An 18,363-nucleotide genomic window follows, 5' to 3' on the forward strand; every position below is an offset into this window, starting at 1 on the left:
ATAGCAGACTGGAATTCTTCTTTCTCTTCTTCCTCTTCTTTTTCTTGCAGGTCACAGCTCATGCGCAGATTTTTTATCGGTAAAAAGATCAGCCGATTTGCCCATCATTGCCGTGAAAATCGGCCAATCGGCAAAATCTGCCGATTTTTTTCCAACTTTACCGATCAAAAAAGTCTGACAAAATCCAGAAAAACGGCCGACCAATTAACCCATTAACGGTACAAAAAAATTTTTTCCGGGCGATTTTCGACCCATCTATGGCCTGGATTACACAGCTAATGCTACCAGTGCTTTTAAAAAAGCCCAGTGTGTATGAGGACTAAGGGCCAGTTCACTATATAAATGCAGTCCATCCATTTCTGAATGCCCATTAGTGATGCGTCCCAGTGTGGTTTTTATGTATTGCAGTTCATTTTCTCCCCTTTTTCTTCAATTTAAATAGGGACATGTACATTCCAGTGCGTTTTTGTACAGTTCTGTGCAGAAACAAAATGCAGCATGTTCTTTTTTTCCTGCAACTGTTACACACTGGAACTGCAAGCACTGATGTGAACTATGACATCGACAACCATATAACCTACTTTCTGTGCATTTTGGATGCAGAAAAAAAACAACAGAAATGCATGTACTTCGAACAGGCCCTAAAAGTTGAGTCAATTCCCTCCCTGCATCTGAGTTATCTTGAACCCTGAATGTAGATGGCAGCCACCTTGACCATTAAGCTGCTCAGACATGGAATGATCCAGCTCAGCAGAGAAATATGTCCCCACACCAGTTCTGCCGCCTACATATCCGGGTATGTACCTCACACTAAAGCGACCACTCTCTTTTATCATATGACACAGATAAGCTGTATAAGATACACCGCCCCCCCCCCCCCCCCCTTATTCGCCGAAAAACGGTCACGTGCACGAGGAAACCGCCTCTAAAGCTTAGCCTTCTACCAATAAGAGCAACGGGTTGGATGATGACGTGTGCTGGGCGGAAGTAGGGGGAGGAAGTAGAGTCGTCTGTTATTAAGTGGCCGGTTACCGACTGTAAACCGCCCGTGGTGTTCAACTGAGCTGGCCGGGAGGCAGGACAACGCCATTGTTTGGTATGAGGGCAAGGGGAGTCATTCATACCCGGAAGTTGTAGGAGCCTGACGTGTGCCAACCCCCTCTTCTCTGTGTATATTAATTGTATGAGTACAATACAGAGTGCTAGGCTCCAACTGCAGTAACTTCCCTTGCAGTGTAATAGTATCAGTGGATCTGTAATGTGGTGTGGGAGCCGAATGGTGTATTTCCTGATCCTGTGTGTTCAGTTGATATGAGCAATGCTTCTATACCAGTTCCTCTTTCAAGAAAGTATGTAGCGGCAATGTATAGAAGTCTATAGAGAGACCCCAGATTCTGCACTTCTTTTGGGGTTCTGGATTGAGCATGCTGACTAGTTTTTTTTTTTTCTTGCAGATGGTCGCATTAACCTTTCCATTTTTATAATTCTCTTTCAGTGACTCGAAGATTGCAGAAACCTAAATCTACAAGGACTGCCTTTTACCTGTTGGTTTCCCCTGGACCACTGCTGCCTCAAGGCAGAAATATCTGCAGGGTGATATGGAGGTTTGTATATGTGGAAATCTAAGAAAGCCATGCGAGTGTAAAGGTGGTCATACATGTACAATCTCCTTTAGATGAACAGTTAATTGTGTAGTACAAGGGCCTGTCTGGTTTTCTGTTAAGGGTATGAATTTTTTTTAAAGTGATTATAAAGGTTCTTTTTTTTTCTCCCCCTAAAATAATAAACATGCTACTTACCTGTTCTGTGCAATGTTTTTGTACAGAGTGGTCTTTTATGCAGGCCATACGTGGGTCGAGTTCCAAATGCATTTTCTTTAGAAAAATCAGACATTTCTTGCATTCTGTAACCTGATTGTGCCACCATTGATTCTGAAATTCGACGAAACAAGCCTTTCATTTCAACTCGTGTTGCTACAGAAAAAAAAATCTTTGTCGCCAAGAATTTTTTCTTTTCTTTCCAGGTCTTTTTCGATTACATTTCTCGCACGATTCTCTCATCATTGATTAGAAGTTTGTTCATTTTTCCAACATGCCCAATCACTCAAATTGGATGGTCACTTGAAAACCGGTCGTTGCCCTGGCCCACAAAATTTAAACGAAAATTCTTAGAAAAGATTTTGAAGAGAAAATTCTTTTGGTATTCGATCCATGTATGGCCAGCTTTGTCTACTCTTCTGGAGTCCCATTCCAATGTTCTCTGGTCCTCCTCTTCTGCCGAGTACCTCCAGATGCCTGCTATTGGGGTACTCTTGCGGGCGCAGTCCTGAGCCGTGCTGTGTGAGTCCATAGAAATAGGTTGTGGCTTGGCCCTGCTCGCTCCTCACAGGTTTTGATTGCTGCTGCCTTTGTGGCCTGTGAGAAGGGGAAGAGGGGAGAGTGCCGCTGTAGACTGGCTCAGCGCTGGCTAGAGAAAGGGCTTCGATTTAAATGTAATATAACTGTGTCTTAGTGCAGACTTCTTGGAAAATTGGTAAGCTAATCACATAAGCAGGAAATTGCATATCTGGAGGGAATTCTGTACATATTTTGTGAACAGAACACCTCCAGGTAGCCATATTGCTTTTGCAACATATTTTTTTTTTTCCTTCCAGAAAATTACAGTGTTGCAATTGTATAAAATTAGTGTTTCATATAAGTGGAGTTTCCCTTTAATGCAGGGAATGCATTAAAGAATATGTAATCCCGATATGTCATATTCATGATATGTGCCTGCTGTACCATGTGCTTGTATGAAAAAATATTCTGGGTTCTTTGTATTCCTTCCTTTGTGTGAAATACCTGGTGTCTCTTCCAGTCCTTCTGCTTTTTTATTTAAAAAATAAAATAAATAAACAAACCAAAAAACTGACCACACCAGGCATGACGGCACTGCGTGGTTAGTTTTTTTTTTGTACTAATGTACATCTTCAATGGTAGATTGGGGGCTGATTACTTAACTAGTGCCGTCTATGAACAGCACTGGGTAAGTAAAGGGCCATCGTTTATGAACGAGACTGGATAAATAGCCATCAGGAGATCAATCTGCCATGTGATCACTATTTGCAGAGCTGTCATTAGACAGCTGGGCATATAGAGACACTGTACTTGGCTTATGTATGCAGCTGGGTACCATGTGATCACTGTGATTGGTTAGTTTTGATTCCTCTCCTTCCCTTTACAACAGGAGAAGGTGAGAGATTGAGCATTTGTGAATGGGCACAGAATTGATGGATCAGCAGCTGCAGCAATCAGATCTATATCCAATCTATTGTGTTTGGTTTTTTTTTTCCTCCCTGTAGCAATCATGCATACAGAGATGGACGCAGTCCTCCATCTTGTTAAGGGTCTTCTATCATGCTCTACTCCCAAATCAGCTGTCTTCATCCCCCCTCCCTCTCTGTTCAGTGACATATGGTCTGTTTGATGCAGATCACAGGTAGCAAACTCCATGGGAGGGCGTCATGGCTATAAATCCCACCTAGCTGTCTGTTAGCTGTACAATCTGGGATATCGTAAAACCATAAACCAAGTCCTTAACTGAGTTCAAAAGACCTTCCAAGGGGTCGTAAAAACAGACTTACATTTAAAAACTCACTTTTTCATATAAGTCTATATTTTCACGAAGGACATAATTACCTAAACATGGAGCCCATATTCGGACGGCTCAATTTGAGACCATTCTCCTGGTATGTTGCACCCCCTGTCTGGCATGCGCGGGAGAGCAGAGGATTATATCTCCTTAACCATTTGAGCAGATATTTCGTGTTTCATGTCTAACCGTTCAGCAGGTGATTCTGTGTAATCTACTCTTGGATAGAATGTTGTATGTGTCCATATTATAATTTTGTGCAGGTTTTTGGTCATAGCCTGAGGTCTCCACCTACAACTCTCGCCCCAAATGAGGCGATTGGTTTACTGCTCCAGGGAGACACCCTGTGGAGTTGCTAGAAAAGGCTAGGCTGAGTTGAGGGTTGTGAGAGTGAAAGAATTTTTTTTTTTTTTTTTTTTTTTTTTTTTTTTTTTTTTTTCAGAACTGAGGTTGGGGAAAAGGCATCCTTTTGGCTCATGAAACCTGATCTGCTTAAACCAGGACTTTGACCGTTTAGTAATAAATCTTACTTTCTGAAAGTGTTGAACTGTTTCTAACACTCTTTAATGCAAACTACGAATTCCTGCCTCTGAAGAGCGCTACTGTGTGTGTGTGTGTGTGTGTGTGTGTGTGTGTGTGTGTGTGCGTTTTTAAACTTTGGTATATCTCTGCCTGCTGTGACAGTGGTATACTGACGATTATTCAACCATCATAGCAATATTGCCGAGTTTCCTCTTTCTCTGTACAAAAAGGAGGTGGTGGCAGTGTGAAGGGTTAATTGCGTAATTAACCTGACCCAGTACCAATCGCTCCCAGGCAGATACAGATTGTGGTCCATTAGCTGAAAAATCTTTGTGCAGAGTGCAGCTGGGTGTGGCATTGTTACGCATGTGACAGTGCGGTTTTAGATTGGCTAGTCCTTTGGTCATGAGTTTGGTGAGAAGGGCTGGGGTCTGACGCCGCGATCGTCGCACTCCCCACTTGAGCTCTGAAAGGTTTTACCGCCTTCATGACAGACCATTTTTTTTGCTGTTCATCACTGCATTACTTAACTGGCAGTTGCTTGGTCATGCAGCGCTGTACGCAAATAACATTTTTATTTATTTATTTTTTTTCACTCAAATAGAGCTTGCTCTTAGTGGTATATGATCACCACTGGGTTTTTTTTTTTTTATTTTCCAATCAAGTATTACATTTTTTTTTTTTTTTTTCCTTTATTAATTTAGGCCAAAATGCATTCTGATGCATGTTTTTTGGTATAAAAAATAAGTGTATATTAATTTGGTTTGTGAGAAAGCTATATGGTCTACAAACCATGGTATATTTACTGGACTCTACACAGCTATGACATATACTGTAATGGCAGTGATCAGTGACTTATAGTGGGGCTGTGATAGGGTGGTGGGCAATCTGGCGCTAACAGATACTATTAGGGAGAATTACTGACATCGCTAGTAACACTAATACAGAGATCAGTGATAATACTGTACAGTAACACTGTACGAATGACATTGGCTGGGAAGGGGTTAACATCTATGTACAATCAAGGGGTTAACTATGTGCCTAACTATGTGTAGTATGTGCTGCTTTTACGTGACTATGTCTTTTTTTTTTTTTTTCTCCTCCCTGCTTTGCAGGGAGAAGAAGCAGGCAGATTGCTGTTCCCTGTAAACAGGTCTATGTTTTTGCACACACAGAACTCTGTGTAATTGGACACAGCCGATCGGCTGACTTTATCCAAAATCATTGGCTGAAATTAGGTGACAAACATAGGTTGTGTCCAGTCAGCACAGGTTGGCAGGGGACCTGCGCATGCTTCTGTGAGCGGGCGGCAATTGGTTACACCCTTTCCTGCCTCCCCCTCCTCCTATTCTACACACATTTATGATGCAGTCTCCATGTGACCTGTATATGAAACAATTCACCTCCATCCTACCCTTGTATGCAACCAGGACAATAACCCATTCATTTCCTCATTCCTCTGTGTATGACCTGTATGTTAACATATCTAGTGCGCCATTCTCATGTTCCATGTTTAACCTCCTCAGTACTGCCATGATTCTTAATTTCCAAAAAATTGTGGCAAAAATATGACATCATCTTGGGGTGTCTACTTTCCAAAAATGGTTATTTTAAGGGATTTTTGTACTAGTCTGGCATTTTCTTTTACCATAAAGATTTTTGGTGGAAAAAAAACCCAGTGGTTAAGTATTACCAAAAGGAAGCTCTCTGGGGGAAAAAATGGTATAAAACTCATTTGGCTACAGCGTTGCATGGCAGAGTAATTCTCAGTCAAACTATCAGTGCAAAAAACTGAAATGACCTGGTAATGAATGGGTATTGCAGGCTGGCACTCAAGTGGTTAAAGTGCATATAAACCCAGATACTTGTGTAAATGGCTCCCTTTTTTCTTTCTTTGTAAATGCAGTTGTGCAAGTTGTGTGCGGTTTTTGTGTGAGTGAATGTTTAAAGCTGAACTTCACTGCCTCTGAGCTCCATAAAGTAGAAATGCTATTTATATTATTCAAAACAAACACCCCCATCCATGTCTCAATGCTTTTTGTTGGGAAATAACTTTGAAAAAAAAACCCACCATAACATTTCTGGCCATGGCAATCTTGAGTAAGTGCAGATGATTAATATAGTGTTTACTTTCTGGGATCCATCTGCTCTTGGCTCAGGCATACAGATAGAAGGGTGTGTTTACTTGAGAACCCCCCATCCTCCCTCCTCAAGACTCCTGGGATGTATGACATAATTTGCCTAGACCTGAAAAAAAAAGTAGTAACTAAAGGAATGTAAACAAAATTAAAAACCAGCAAATTATATACTTTCCTATCTATTTACTAATGCTATCAGCATAAGGATTCAAACTGGTCAATGTTGACTGAGAGAGAGTGGAGTTCCAATTTAATAAGTACCTGTTGATCCTGCCAGTTCCTACCCTCTTCGGTGCCCCTTTTTGTAAGATGACCCCAGCTCCCAGTTCTACAGGATGGTGGTCACTCTGTGCTTTTATCCAGTGCATCTCAATCGATGCCCTCTGCTGGTTAATTTACAGCTGCCCTGATCAGCAGCTGAGACAGGGACTTACTGTAAATGTATCTGTCCCTTTTTGCTGGACAGCTTGGCCTATGATTTTTCATAATGGCTGTACTGGCATGACTAACAGGTAATAAAACAGTTGCAAGGGGGGAAATGCATGAAAACTGATTTGTAGATGCTAGTGTCTTCATCCTGTGTGCCATTTTGCCTGTATTTACTTTAATTTGAACACTTAAAGGTTTGCTTTTAAGGGTGAACCTTAATATTAAAGGCTAGGTAAACCTTTACCAGAACATAGCCTGTGCAGTTAAGGGTTCCCAGTAGGTATTAAAAAAAAAAAAAAAATCAGCATTTTTGGAAAAATTTTAATAATTCAGTCTTACCTGTAGGTGACTTGAGACCAGCCTTGAAGCCTGGCCTAAACAACTCCAGTTAGAAAATCTCATGTCCTGACTTTTTGCTTGCTCAATGGTTTTCACTTCTCTAATGTTGAGAGTGAGCGTCCAAGCAACAAGGCAGGATATGGAGATTGCTAAACTCAAAGTTTTTCAGCCAGGCTTCCTGTGCGGCTCAACTGAACATTTTACAAAGCTGCACAGTTTAATAATCTACTGGAGTCCCTTAACTGCAAAGGCTGTTTTCCAGATAAGGTAAGCTTTGCCATTTAAACATCTTGCCCAAGAGGAGACACCACAAGACTCCTGATATTACCTTTTTATAGCAAACAAAAAAAAATTATAATAAAGCGCTATACAGCATCAAATGCATCAGCAGTTTCGCTTTCCTGCTGCATAGCTGTGATTCATGTAACAATTATACTTTCAATAAAGAAGTTTGCTTTTACTGTGTGGCAAATTTATCCAATTTTGTACCTGGCCAAAAAAAATCTTCTTTGATTTAGTTTAAGACCTCAATCACATTGGTGCCGTGGCCTATACAGCTTGGACTGGATGTGTGTTTGTGGGTGAGACCACTAGGTGCTGGGTGAATGCTGGCCATGTAACTCTATGGGGACGCTGCGGCTGTACAGACACAGCCTAACTTGACAGATGTGCAGGGACTGATTCTCGTTTATATGGGCCACAGCGCCCATGTGTAGGGGGCCTCATTTTGTTACTGGGTTCTGACTTATCAAGGCTTGATGGATAATCTCCTAACTGCCATTCACCTGTCTATTCAGAGTGACCTTACTGGCTACTGAGGCAGTTAGCAGGGCTTGGACATGAAGCCAGAGGAATTCAGGCCCAGAAACAAAGTGAAACCAAATCTGTGAGGGTATCAGCAGAAGCGTTTTTTTTTTTTTTTTTTTTTTTTTTTTTTAGGCAATAAATTCAACAGCAGGCTTCTTGTAGTACCTGTTCTTGGGCAAGAATTTAGACCTAAACTTTGAATTAGAGTTTAGTCTAAAGAACTTCACTAAGCACAATTTTCACATGTACAAACCCTGATTCAATACCTTATGTGAAATACAGTTTATGGTGACGCCTTTCCTCAAGGCACCTGTAGAAGAATGTATAAAAACTTCAGCACAGCATGACTATTGATGGTGGGGACAAGCACAAATGTATCTTACAACCCACTGACTAGTGTAGATGTGCATTGGTAAACACTTCCTTTTGTACTCAAACAAGTGTTTAAATGCAAAGCACAACAATGGCTACATTTGACCTACTTTTCCTGCATTGCAAGCATGTCTCAATAGGCCTTGGTCTGTCCAATGCAAATCTGAACAATCTCAGCCTCAGAATGGCCATGTACACTACACCATTGAAGTAAATTGAAAGGCTTGCTTGTGACTTGTGCTTCAAAAGCAAGAAAACAATGCCTGTATGTACTGCATACATTGGGGAAAATAATTATTTGATCCCCTGTAGATTTTGTAAATTTGCCCACTTCCAAAGAAATTTAAGAGCCTATAATTTTTATCATAGGTATATTTTAAATGATAGAGACAGAATATCAACCAAAAAAACACGATACAAATGTTATATATTGAGTTGCAGTTCGGTGAGTAAAATAAGTATTTGATCCCCAAGCAAAAATTTACTTTAGTACTAGATGGAGAAACCCTTGTTGGCAAGCACAGTGGTAAGATGTTTCTTGTAGTTTAGTTACCAGGTTCACACTCTCAGGAGGGATTTTGGTCTGCTCTTCTTTACATATCTTTTCTAAATCCTTAAGGTTTCTTTGCTGTTGCTTGGCATCTTGGACGTTTCGGCTCCCTCCATAAATTCTCTCTAGGATTAAGGTCTGGAGACTGGCTAGGCCACTCCATGGCCTTATTGTGCTTCTTCCTGAGACACACCTTTGTTGCCTTGGTGGTATGTTTTAGGTCATTGTCATGCTGGAAGACCCATCTTTTATTGTTCCGGCTGAGGGAAGAAGGTTCTTATCCAAGAATTTACAATACATGGCCCCGTCCATTGGCTTCTCAATGCGGCAAAGTCGACATGTACCTTTTAGCAGAGAAATGACCCCAAAAGTATAATGTTTCCACCTCCGTGCTTGACTGTAGGGATGGTGTTCTTGGGGTCATAGTCGGCATTTTTCTTCCTTCAAAGACGGCGAGTCAAGTTAATGCCAAAGAGCTCAATTTTGGTCTCTGACCACAGCACTTTCTCCTAATCCTTCTCTGAATCGTTTAGATGTTCATTGGAAAATTTCAGAGGGGCCTGTACATGTGCCTTCTTGAGGAAGGGGACCTTGCGTGTGCTGCAGGACTTCAATACATGGTGGTGTATTGTTACCAATGGTTTGTTTGGTGACTGTTTCACTCTTTGGCCCATGGTGGTGAGGGTTGAATGGAAGAAAGATTCTGTGGACAGGTGTCTTTCAAACACATGACAAGTTGTCCTTAGATTAGTCTGGTCATTTTAAGAAGATGCTCCTGTGTACCACATGAGCACATAGCCAGTCTGTGGGAGCCAGAATTGTTGGTAGGGGTTCAAATGCTTATTTTACTCACTGAACTTCAACTCCGTTTATAACATTTGTATTGTGGTGTTTTTTTTTTTTTTTTTTGTTTTTTTCTGGATTTGTGGTTGATATTCTGTCTCATTTTAAAATACACCTAAGATTAAAATTATAGACCCTTCATTTCTTTGTTAGTGGGCAAACCTACAAAATCTGCCGGGGATCAAAAAAATTTTTTTCCCCACTGTACTGCAATGAACTTGTAGAACTTAAAAGCATTTGATATATTGGGCCAGTGCTCAATAACTTGTATTTCAGGTCTAGGTAAATGTTAGTGAATAGAATGTCTAATGGCTCTTGGGTACTCCAGCTATCAGATCTCTACATCTATGTTCCGTGCTCACCACTCTACAATGCTTGCCACCCCTGCTGGTCTTCTGCCTTTCTTATGAAGCTAGCAGGTGATCAGCTCATCAGTTTTCACCTCTTGCTGAAAAGCCAGTTTGAATGGAATGACACAAACAGATTTTACAGATCTGTCTGCTTGCTAATTTATAGTAATAGTCATTCTTTTGTTTCTACAGACCTGGACTTGTGCATGTTGTTTGAGCTTCATCCTACTTGTGGCCGACCATGTGATTGCTGAAGAGGTGGCCAACCATGGTGTTCAAGAGGTTAACACTACACATGTTACAGTCACAACAGGAAGACCTCTCACTACCAACTCTTCTAATACAACCCATGTACAGCTTTCATTTTTGAACAATTATAAAATGTTGCAGAGAGCATTCTACGTACTGATTGGAATCAGTGTCTTGGCTGTACTCTATTTTGTCACACGGACCTGTAGGTAAGAAAATGTGAACTAGGTCTCACTAATTTGTATGTTGACTTCAATCGTAGTGGTTACCGTGCACGATTATAATGCTTCGAGGTGTGCTCAAACTAGCACAAAACAGAAATGAGGTAAAAATGTAGCAAGTGTTTTGAGTGTTGCCTAATGTTAAAATAATTTATTGGTTTAGAAAAATGAACTGTGCAAGTTGTGCCAACACACTTACTCAACTGTACTACAAATATAAATTGTTCTAATGTAAAAGTAGAACTAAAGTGTGTGAAATATATATTATACAGGATTTATATAGTGCCAACAGTTTGCTCAGCGCTTTACAATATAATGGGAGACAATACAGTTCAATACAAGAGGGATAGGAGGGCCTGCTCCTTGGAGCTTACCATATAGGAGGGAGGGTCTAGTGGTACAAAAGGTAGTAACTGTGGGGGATGGACTGGTTGGAAGAGTAGAAGATTCCATTATTAGCTGAGGGCAGGCTAGGCTTCCCTGAAGAGAGGTTTTCAGAGATTGCCTAAAAGTGAGAAGAGTAGGCGATAGTCTGATAAATTGGGGTAGAGAGTTCCAGAGGATGGGGGAAGCCCTGGAGACGAGCATGGGAGGAGGAGACAAGGGAGCTTGAGAGTAGGAGATCTTGCAAGGAGCCGAGAGTACGGTTTGGGTGATATTTAGAGACAAGATCGGTGATGTAATTTGGGGCAGAGTTATAAATGGCTTTATACGTTATTGTTAATGTTCTGAATTTTATCTGTTGGGCAATGGGAAGCCAGTGGAGGGATTGGCAGAGAGGGGTGGCTGATACAGAACAGTTAGTAAGGTGGATGAGTCTGGCAGCAGCATTCATGATAGACTGAAGAGGGGGTAGCCTGCGATTAGGTAGGCCAATGAGGAGGGAGTTACAATAGTCAAGGCGAGATATAACAAGGGAGTGAATAAGTTGCTTAGTGGTTTCCGAGGTTAGGAATGGGCGTATCTTGGAGATGTTGTGGAGGTGAAGTCTACAAGATTTGGACAGTGAATGGATTTGGGACTGAAAGGACAGATGGGAGTCTAGGGTTACACCTAGCACCCTGGCATGAGGGGAGGGACTGATGATTGTGTTATTGATCTTGATGGAAAAGTCAGGGGAGGGGGCACAGGCTGGGGGGAATACGAAGAGTTCAGTTTTGGAAAGATTGAGTTTGAGGAAGTGGAGTGACGTCCATGCTGATATGTCACTTAGTAGGTTAGTAATGCGAGAGGAGACTAAAAGGGTGAGGCCAAGGGTGGATTTTTTTGAGGAGGAGGGGCTGGTCAACTATCAAAAGCCGCAGAGAGGTCAAGAAGTAAGAGTACCGAGTAGTGGCCATTGGTTTTAACTGTCACTAGATCATTAGTGAGTTTTAGTAGGGCAGTTTCAGTGGAGTGTAGTGAGCGAAAGGTTGTCAGTGAGGTAGGAGCAAGCGTTCTAAGAGTTTAGAGGTAAATGGCAGCAGGGAGATAGGGTCTTAAGTTGTCCAGGTTGGTGGGGTCCAGGGAGGGCTTTTTAAGTATGGAAGGGAAAGATTGAAGATGTGAATGAGGGAGCATAGGATGGAAGAAGAGGGTGACCGTAGTAGTTGTGGGGGGGACAGGATCCAGGGGGCAGGTGGTGAGACTGGCTTCTGAGAACCTTTTAGTGACCTCTTCAGTAGTAGCAAGGTCAAAAGAGGAAAGTGTTGAGGGAGGTTTGGTATAAGGTATGTTAAGTGGGATGGATGTCTGTGCAGTGGCGATGCCCCTACGAACTGCGTCAGTCTTGTTTTTGAAATGATTTGCAATCTCATGAGCAGTGAGGTACTGGGTGGAGGTGGAGAAAGTAGAGCGTTAAAAGTAGAGAAGAGATGACGAGGACTGAATGACAAGGTATTAATAAGAGTGACAAAGTAGGCTTGTTTGGTAGCATGAAGGGAGGAATTGTATGTTAAGAAAGCAGATTTATATAGGTTGAATGCTTGGTGAGATTTGGTTTTACGCCACAATCGCTCCAGCACACGACTGTGGTTTAAGATTTCTGGTGTCGTCAGTCTGCCAAGGTTGTAATGGTCGGGGCCTGATGCTTCGTGTTAGAGGAGCAAGTGAGTCTAATGCGGATGAAAGCGAACTGTTGTAGACAGTAGTGGCTCGGGCAGGACAGGAGAGAGATTCTGTCATAGAATTGGTCAGTTGCAGAGTGGAAAGGAGCAGGGTTCATATATATATATGCGCACACACCCCCTCTTGGGTTATAAACGCCCAACTCTTGCCAAACACAAGTGTGTGACACACACACACACACACACACCAAACGTTTCCTGTAAGTCTTCACAAGGTTGGCACACACTGTTGCTGGTATGTTGGCCCATTCCTCCATACAGATCTCCTCTAGACCAGTGATGTTTTGGGGCTGTCGCTGGGCAACACGGACTTTCAACTCCCTCCAAAGGTTTTCTATGGGGTTGAGATCTGGAGACTGGCGAGGCCACTCCAGGACCTTGAAATGCTTCTTACGAAGCCACTCCTTCGTTGCCCGGGCGGTATGTTTGGGTTCATTGTCATGTTGGAAGACCCAGCCACGGTTCATCTTCAATGCCCTTGCTGATGGAAGGAGGTTTGCACTCAAAATCTCACGATACATGGCCCCATTCATTCTGTCCTGTACATGGATCAGTCGTCCTGGTCCCTTTGCGGAGAAACAGCCCCAATGCATGATGTTGCCACCCCCATGCTTCACAGTAGGTATGGTGTTCTTTGAATGCAACTCAGTATTCTCTCTCCTCCAAACACGACGAGTTGTGTTTCTACCAAACAGTTCTATTTTGGTTTCATCTGACCATATGACATTCTCCCAGTCCTCTTCTGGATCATCCAAATGCTCTCTAGCAAACTTCAGATGGGCCCGGACATGTACTGGCTTAAGCAGGGGGACACGTCTGGCACTGCAGGATCTGAGTCCCTGGCGGCGTAGTGTGTTACTGATGGTAGCCTTTGTTACGTTGGTCCCAGCTCTCTGCAGGTCATTCACTAGGTCCCCCCTTGTGGTCCTGGGATTTTTGCTCACCGTTCTTGTGATCATTTTGACCCCATGGGGTGAGATCTTGCGTGGAGCCCCAGATCGAGGGAGATTCAGTGGTCTTGTATGTCTTCCATTTTCTAATTATTGCTCCCACAGTTGATTTGTTCACACCAAGCTGCTTACCTATTGCAGATTCAGTCTTCCCAGCCTGGTGCAGGTCTACAATTTTGTTTCTGGTGTCCTTCGACAGCTCTTTGGTCTTCACCATAGTGGAGTTTGGAGTGTGACTGTGAGGTTGTGGACAGGTGTCTTTATACTGATAACAAGTTCAAACAGGTGCCATTGATGCAGGTAATGAGTGCAGGACAGAGGAGCCTCTTAAAGAAGAAGGTACAGGTCTGTGAGAGCCAGAAATCTTGCTTGTTTGTAGGTGACCAAATACTTATTTTCCACCATAATTTGCAAATAAATTCTTTCCAAATCAGCCAATGTGATTGTCTGGATTTTTTTTCTCATTTTGTCTCTCATAGTTGAGGTCTACCTATGATGCCAATTACAGGCCTCTCTCATCTTTTTAAGTGGGAGAACTTGCACAATTTGGTGGATGACTAAATACTTTTGTGTGTGTGTGTGTGTGTGTGTGTGTACAGAAGTGAGTACACCCCTCACATTTATGTAGACATTTTATTATGTTTTCAGGTGACAACACTGAAGAAATGACTTTGCTACAGTTATAAAGTAGTGAGTGTACATCTTTTTTTTTTTTTTTTTTCTTTTTTTTTTTTTATTGCCAGCAGTTTAGACATTAATGGCTGTGTGTTGAGGGGAATGCAAATTTACACTGTTATACAGGCTGTACACTCACTACATTACATTGTAGCAAAGTGTCATTTCGTCACTGTTGTCACCTGAAAAGATATAATAAAATCTTTACAAAAGTGTGTGGTGTTTTTTTTTTTTTTTTTTTTTTTTTTTTGGGGAAGAGGTTTATAACCCCCTGCCTATATAAAAAAAAATAATTTTAATTAATTTTTTTTATACATTTAAAAAAAAAAAAAAATAAATTTATATATCTGTTACAATAAGTATTGAACACATCACTATTTTTCTCAGTAAATCTATTTCTAATGGTGCTATTGACATGAAATCTTCACCACATGTCAGTAACAACCCATGCAATCCATACATACAAAAAAACCAAAACAAATTAGTTCAGAATTTTTATGTTCTGTGTAATAAAATGGAATGACATAGGGTAAAAGTATTGAGCACATGAAGAGACACCAGCTGACATCAGTAATTAGAAAGCAATCCTGCTTCGTGTCAGTGCAAATTTTAATATGAGCTAGTTCAGTCTTAACTGGTGCCCTATAAAAAGGTGTCACAAGAGTTTCACAACACTATTGTTGCAAAATATACTGATGGCATTGGTTACAGATTGAATTCTAAATGTTCCAGGGAGCACTGTAGGGGCCATAATCCGGAAGTGTAAAGAACATATTTTCACCGTAAACTGGCCACGACCGGGTGCCCCTCACAAGATCTCTGACGGAGGCATGAAAAGAATTATCTAAAGAGTTTTCCAAGAGCCAAAGACCACTTTTTGGAGAGCTTCAGAAAGACCTGGAATTGGCAGGAACAATTGTTTCAAAGAAAACCATAAGTAATGCACTCAACCGCCATGGCCTGTATGCATGCTTACCGTGCAAAACTTCACTGCTGAAGAAAAAAAGCATGTCGAAGCTCGTTTAAAAGTTTGCTGCACAAAATTTTAGACAAGCCTGTGAAATACTGGGAAAATATAGTCTGGACAGATGAGACCCAAATTGAACTCTTTGTATACCATAATACACATCATGTTTGGAGGTCAGATGGCACTGCACATCACCCCAAAAACACCAGGTGGGAACATCCTGGTGTGGGGGCTTTTTTATTTTTCTTTCTTCCAGCATTCGGCACTGGCAAACTTCATATCATTGAAGGAAGGATGAATGGAAAAATCTACCAAGACATTCTTGCTAAAAATCTGCTGCCATCTACTAGGATGATGAAGATGAAACAAGGGTGGACCTTTCAGCGAGACAATGATCCCAAACGCAAAGCCAAGGAAACTATCAATTGGTTTCAAAGAGAGAGCTGCAAGAATGGCCCAGCCAATCCCCTGATTTGAATCCAATAGAAAATCTATAGAGGGAACTAAAGGTCAGAGATTCATAGACTAGGCCCACAGAACTGTTAAGATTTGAAGACTGTGTGGAAGAATGGGCCAAAATCACACACGAGCAATGCATGCGACTAGTTTATATATACAGGAGGTGTCTTGAAGCTGTCATTACCAACAAAGGATTTTGTATGAAGTATTAAATATATTTCAGTTAGCATGTTCAATACTTTTATTTTATTTTTATTTTTTTTCTCCTGTGTCATTCCGTTTTACTACACATAACTTAATTTCTGAACTTTTTATATTTGTTTTTTGTATGTATGGATTGCATGGGTTGTTACTGACATGGGGTGAAATTTTCATGTCAATAACGCCTATTTAGGCTCTATTTACTTGTTCAATACTTAGTGTATGTGTCTGTGTTCCATAGGGATGATTTCCCTTCATTTCCTGTCCCATAGCCTAAAACTGGAAGTGAGAGAAAATCCCTCCAAAGTGTGTGTTGTGTTGTGTGTTTTTTTGTTTTTGGGAATCCTGAGGTGTCACCAGAATTTATTGGAAGATTTCTGAGGACAGTCAAAACATTTTTGGGGATCTTCATTTACTTTGGGCTATAATGGTAAACGGGACAATAGTATAAATTGTAGTGTCACTGATCCAGTTCATGAATGTGGATGAGTGTGACCTCAGCCAGTGCTGCTCCAGCCAGGCCTTCTGACATGTGTTGCCCACACAGAATCTGTGCTCAAGCCCCGGTGTGTGGGGTGGAACATATCAGAAGGCCTGGCTGGAGCTGCACGCTCAACAAAATGGAGAAGTGGAGTCTCCCTACTGGGAGCACAGACAGCTATACAAAACAAAAAAACTGACAGCTGATCTCTCCACTCTTTCCAAAAAGAAAAACCCCAAAAACTTTTTAGTCACACTTTTTTACTTGGGGTCCTTCTGCGTTTTGCGTTAATGGACACAAATTGCACCACAAAGAATAGCATGCTATTTGAACAGGAATGCAATTCTTGTCCAAATCGCATGGGGTTTTCCCAACACTCCTGTGTAAACCCAGGCTTGTCATAGCCGGAGTTCATACAGGAGCAGTGCAGGAAACCTTCCTGCAGGCTTCCCATGCTGAGTGTCGGTGGTAGGAGAGGAAAGTGGTGGGAATTTGAAATCAAGCTGCTGACCATTAGTTGTCGTCTAGCCCAAACTGTCATCGCTTCAAAGAGGAAAGATGGCGTAACATTTTGTTTTTGCTCTGTGTGCCCGTTCAGGAAAAAAAAAAACTGGGTTAAAACTAACCTCCCTCCATCCAAAATTGGGGGTGGGGAGTGTTCGCCTTTAGTTGTCCTTTTTTTTTTAATGTAGGCGTTGTACCCCCTTCTTTTCCCCCCCCCAATGTTTTAACTAGGTATTCGTATAGGTATATTCCCTGTGCTGTTTGCTTTACCTTGAGATAATGAGCTCACATGTTGTACCTACTGTCATGGCTGATTTGATTCTTCCAATGTTCATGTATTGCTGCAACTACCCTGTCCCTCTGCACCAAAGGGACAGGACGATGTCCTGTTCTGGGTCACAGAGTCCAGGGTGTGCCTAGCCATCACCTCCATGTTGCATTACCAGGGGGGCAGAAAGGGAGGGGATAGTCTGGCACTCTTGACGAGAGCCTGTGAAAGACCGTTTAGTTCTATTAATGCCTGCTACACCAGAAGATTGTGGGGGTAGGGGGCATGGATGGGGGAGGATTTCAATTAAGAGGCATCAGCACAAGGGACATATCCTACCGATTTGCAAGTTTTGTCCCCTGCCCTAATTTTTCTGTTTATTTTGATTAAACTTTAACATACCCTTTTTTTAACAAATTGTATTTCTACAGGATAAAAAAGAAACCACAAAGGAAGAAATATGGACTACTTTCTGACTATGATGAAAACATGGAGATGGGATCCATGGATAGTGATGAAGAGAAAATCTTTGAATCCCGAAATATAAGAAGGTAAGCACTAGCAGTCTTCAAGAGTTGGATAAAGTCACTTTTTTTTTTTTTTTTTTTTTTTTAATTTACCCTATTTTTATTTTATTTTTTTTCTTCTGTTCACAGGTGATTAGTGACAGCTTTGTGCCTCATGGTCTACTAATGATTCTAAAGCCCAGCCTTCTGTCCTTGTGATGGCACAGGCTGATTCCTGCAAGGTCTGTGTTTTGAGGGGACATGAGTATTTGTGACCTGCATTGTACTAATTTTAAGAGTGCCACCTCTTGGGAGGAAAAAAGCTAATTTAAAAAAAATATACATAAAGGGCACTTATGGTTCTCTCACATTGCACAAAACAAATTCCATTTACACAACATGGACTCTTGCTGATTTCTTTTTAACTTGATCTTGCATCATTTTGCCAAGGAGTCCTGCAAGAAACTATTAAAATGCATTTTGTTGTAGTAGCCTGTGCAGGATATTTTGTAACAAACTTTATTTTTTCAGTGCAACCTTTTTATATAATATGTGAATAAAACATTCTGTTCTCAAACTTCCAGTCTTGTCAGGTGATTTTTTTTTTTTTTCTTGCCTGCATATTGGATATAATACGTAATTCACATCTGCATTTTATATATACATTTTTTGTTTGTGTTTTTTTTTTTTTTTTTTTTCATTAAACATTTTAGGTGTTTTTTGTTTTTCTCTATCATTTTGCTAATTCAGGTTAGGAAAAGTCATCTAGGCAAACTGACATGACCTTCAATTGTTTT

At 41.3% G+C, this 18,363-nt stretch overlaps 1 protein-coding gene across 2 annotated transcripts; it reads left to right on the forward strand.

Moving 5' to 3' along the window:
• The first annotated feature begins 940 nt into the window (after nt 1-940).
• FAM174C (family with sequence similarity 174 member C) lies at nt 941-18,143 on the forward strand. 2 transcript variants are annotated; one of them, XM_089670089.1, is made up of 5 exons: nt 942-1,096; nt 1,496-1,604; nt 10,173-10,438; nt 17,492-17,611; nt 17,717-18,143. In XM_089670089.1, exons 2-5 carry the CDS (start codon nt 1,599-1,601, stop codon nt 17,718-17,720), a joined length of 396 nt encoding a protein of 131 aa, XP_089526215.1. In that variant the 5' UTR covers nt 942-1,096; nt 1,496-1,598; the 3' UTR covers nt 17,721-18,143. The 2 variants fall into 2 exon arrangements, with proteins under 2 accessions (XP_089526216.1, XP_089526215.1); XM_089670090.1 differs by lacking the exon at nt 17,717-18,143 and having other exon boundaries at nt 941-1,096; nt 17,492-17,615.
• The last annotated feature ends 220 nt before the right edge of the window (nt 18,144-18,363 follow it).

The sequence above is a fragment of the Staurois parvus genome, unplaced genomic scaffold (genome assembly GCF_062004578.1).
Source record: "Staurois parvus isolate SC_StPar_1 unplaced genomic scaffold, SC_StPar_1.0 ptg000086l, whole genome shotgun sequence".
Lineage (NCBI taxonomy): Eukaryota > Metazoa > Chordata > Amphibia > Anura > Ranidae > Staurois > Staurois parvus.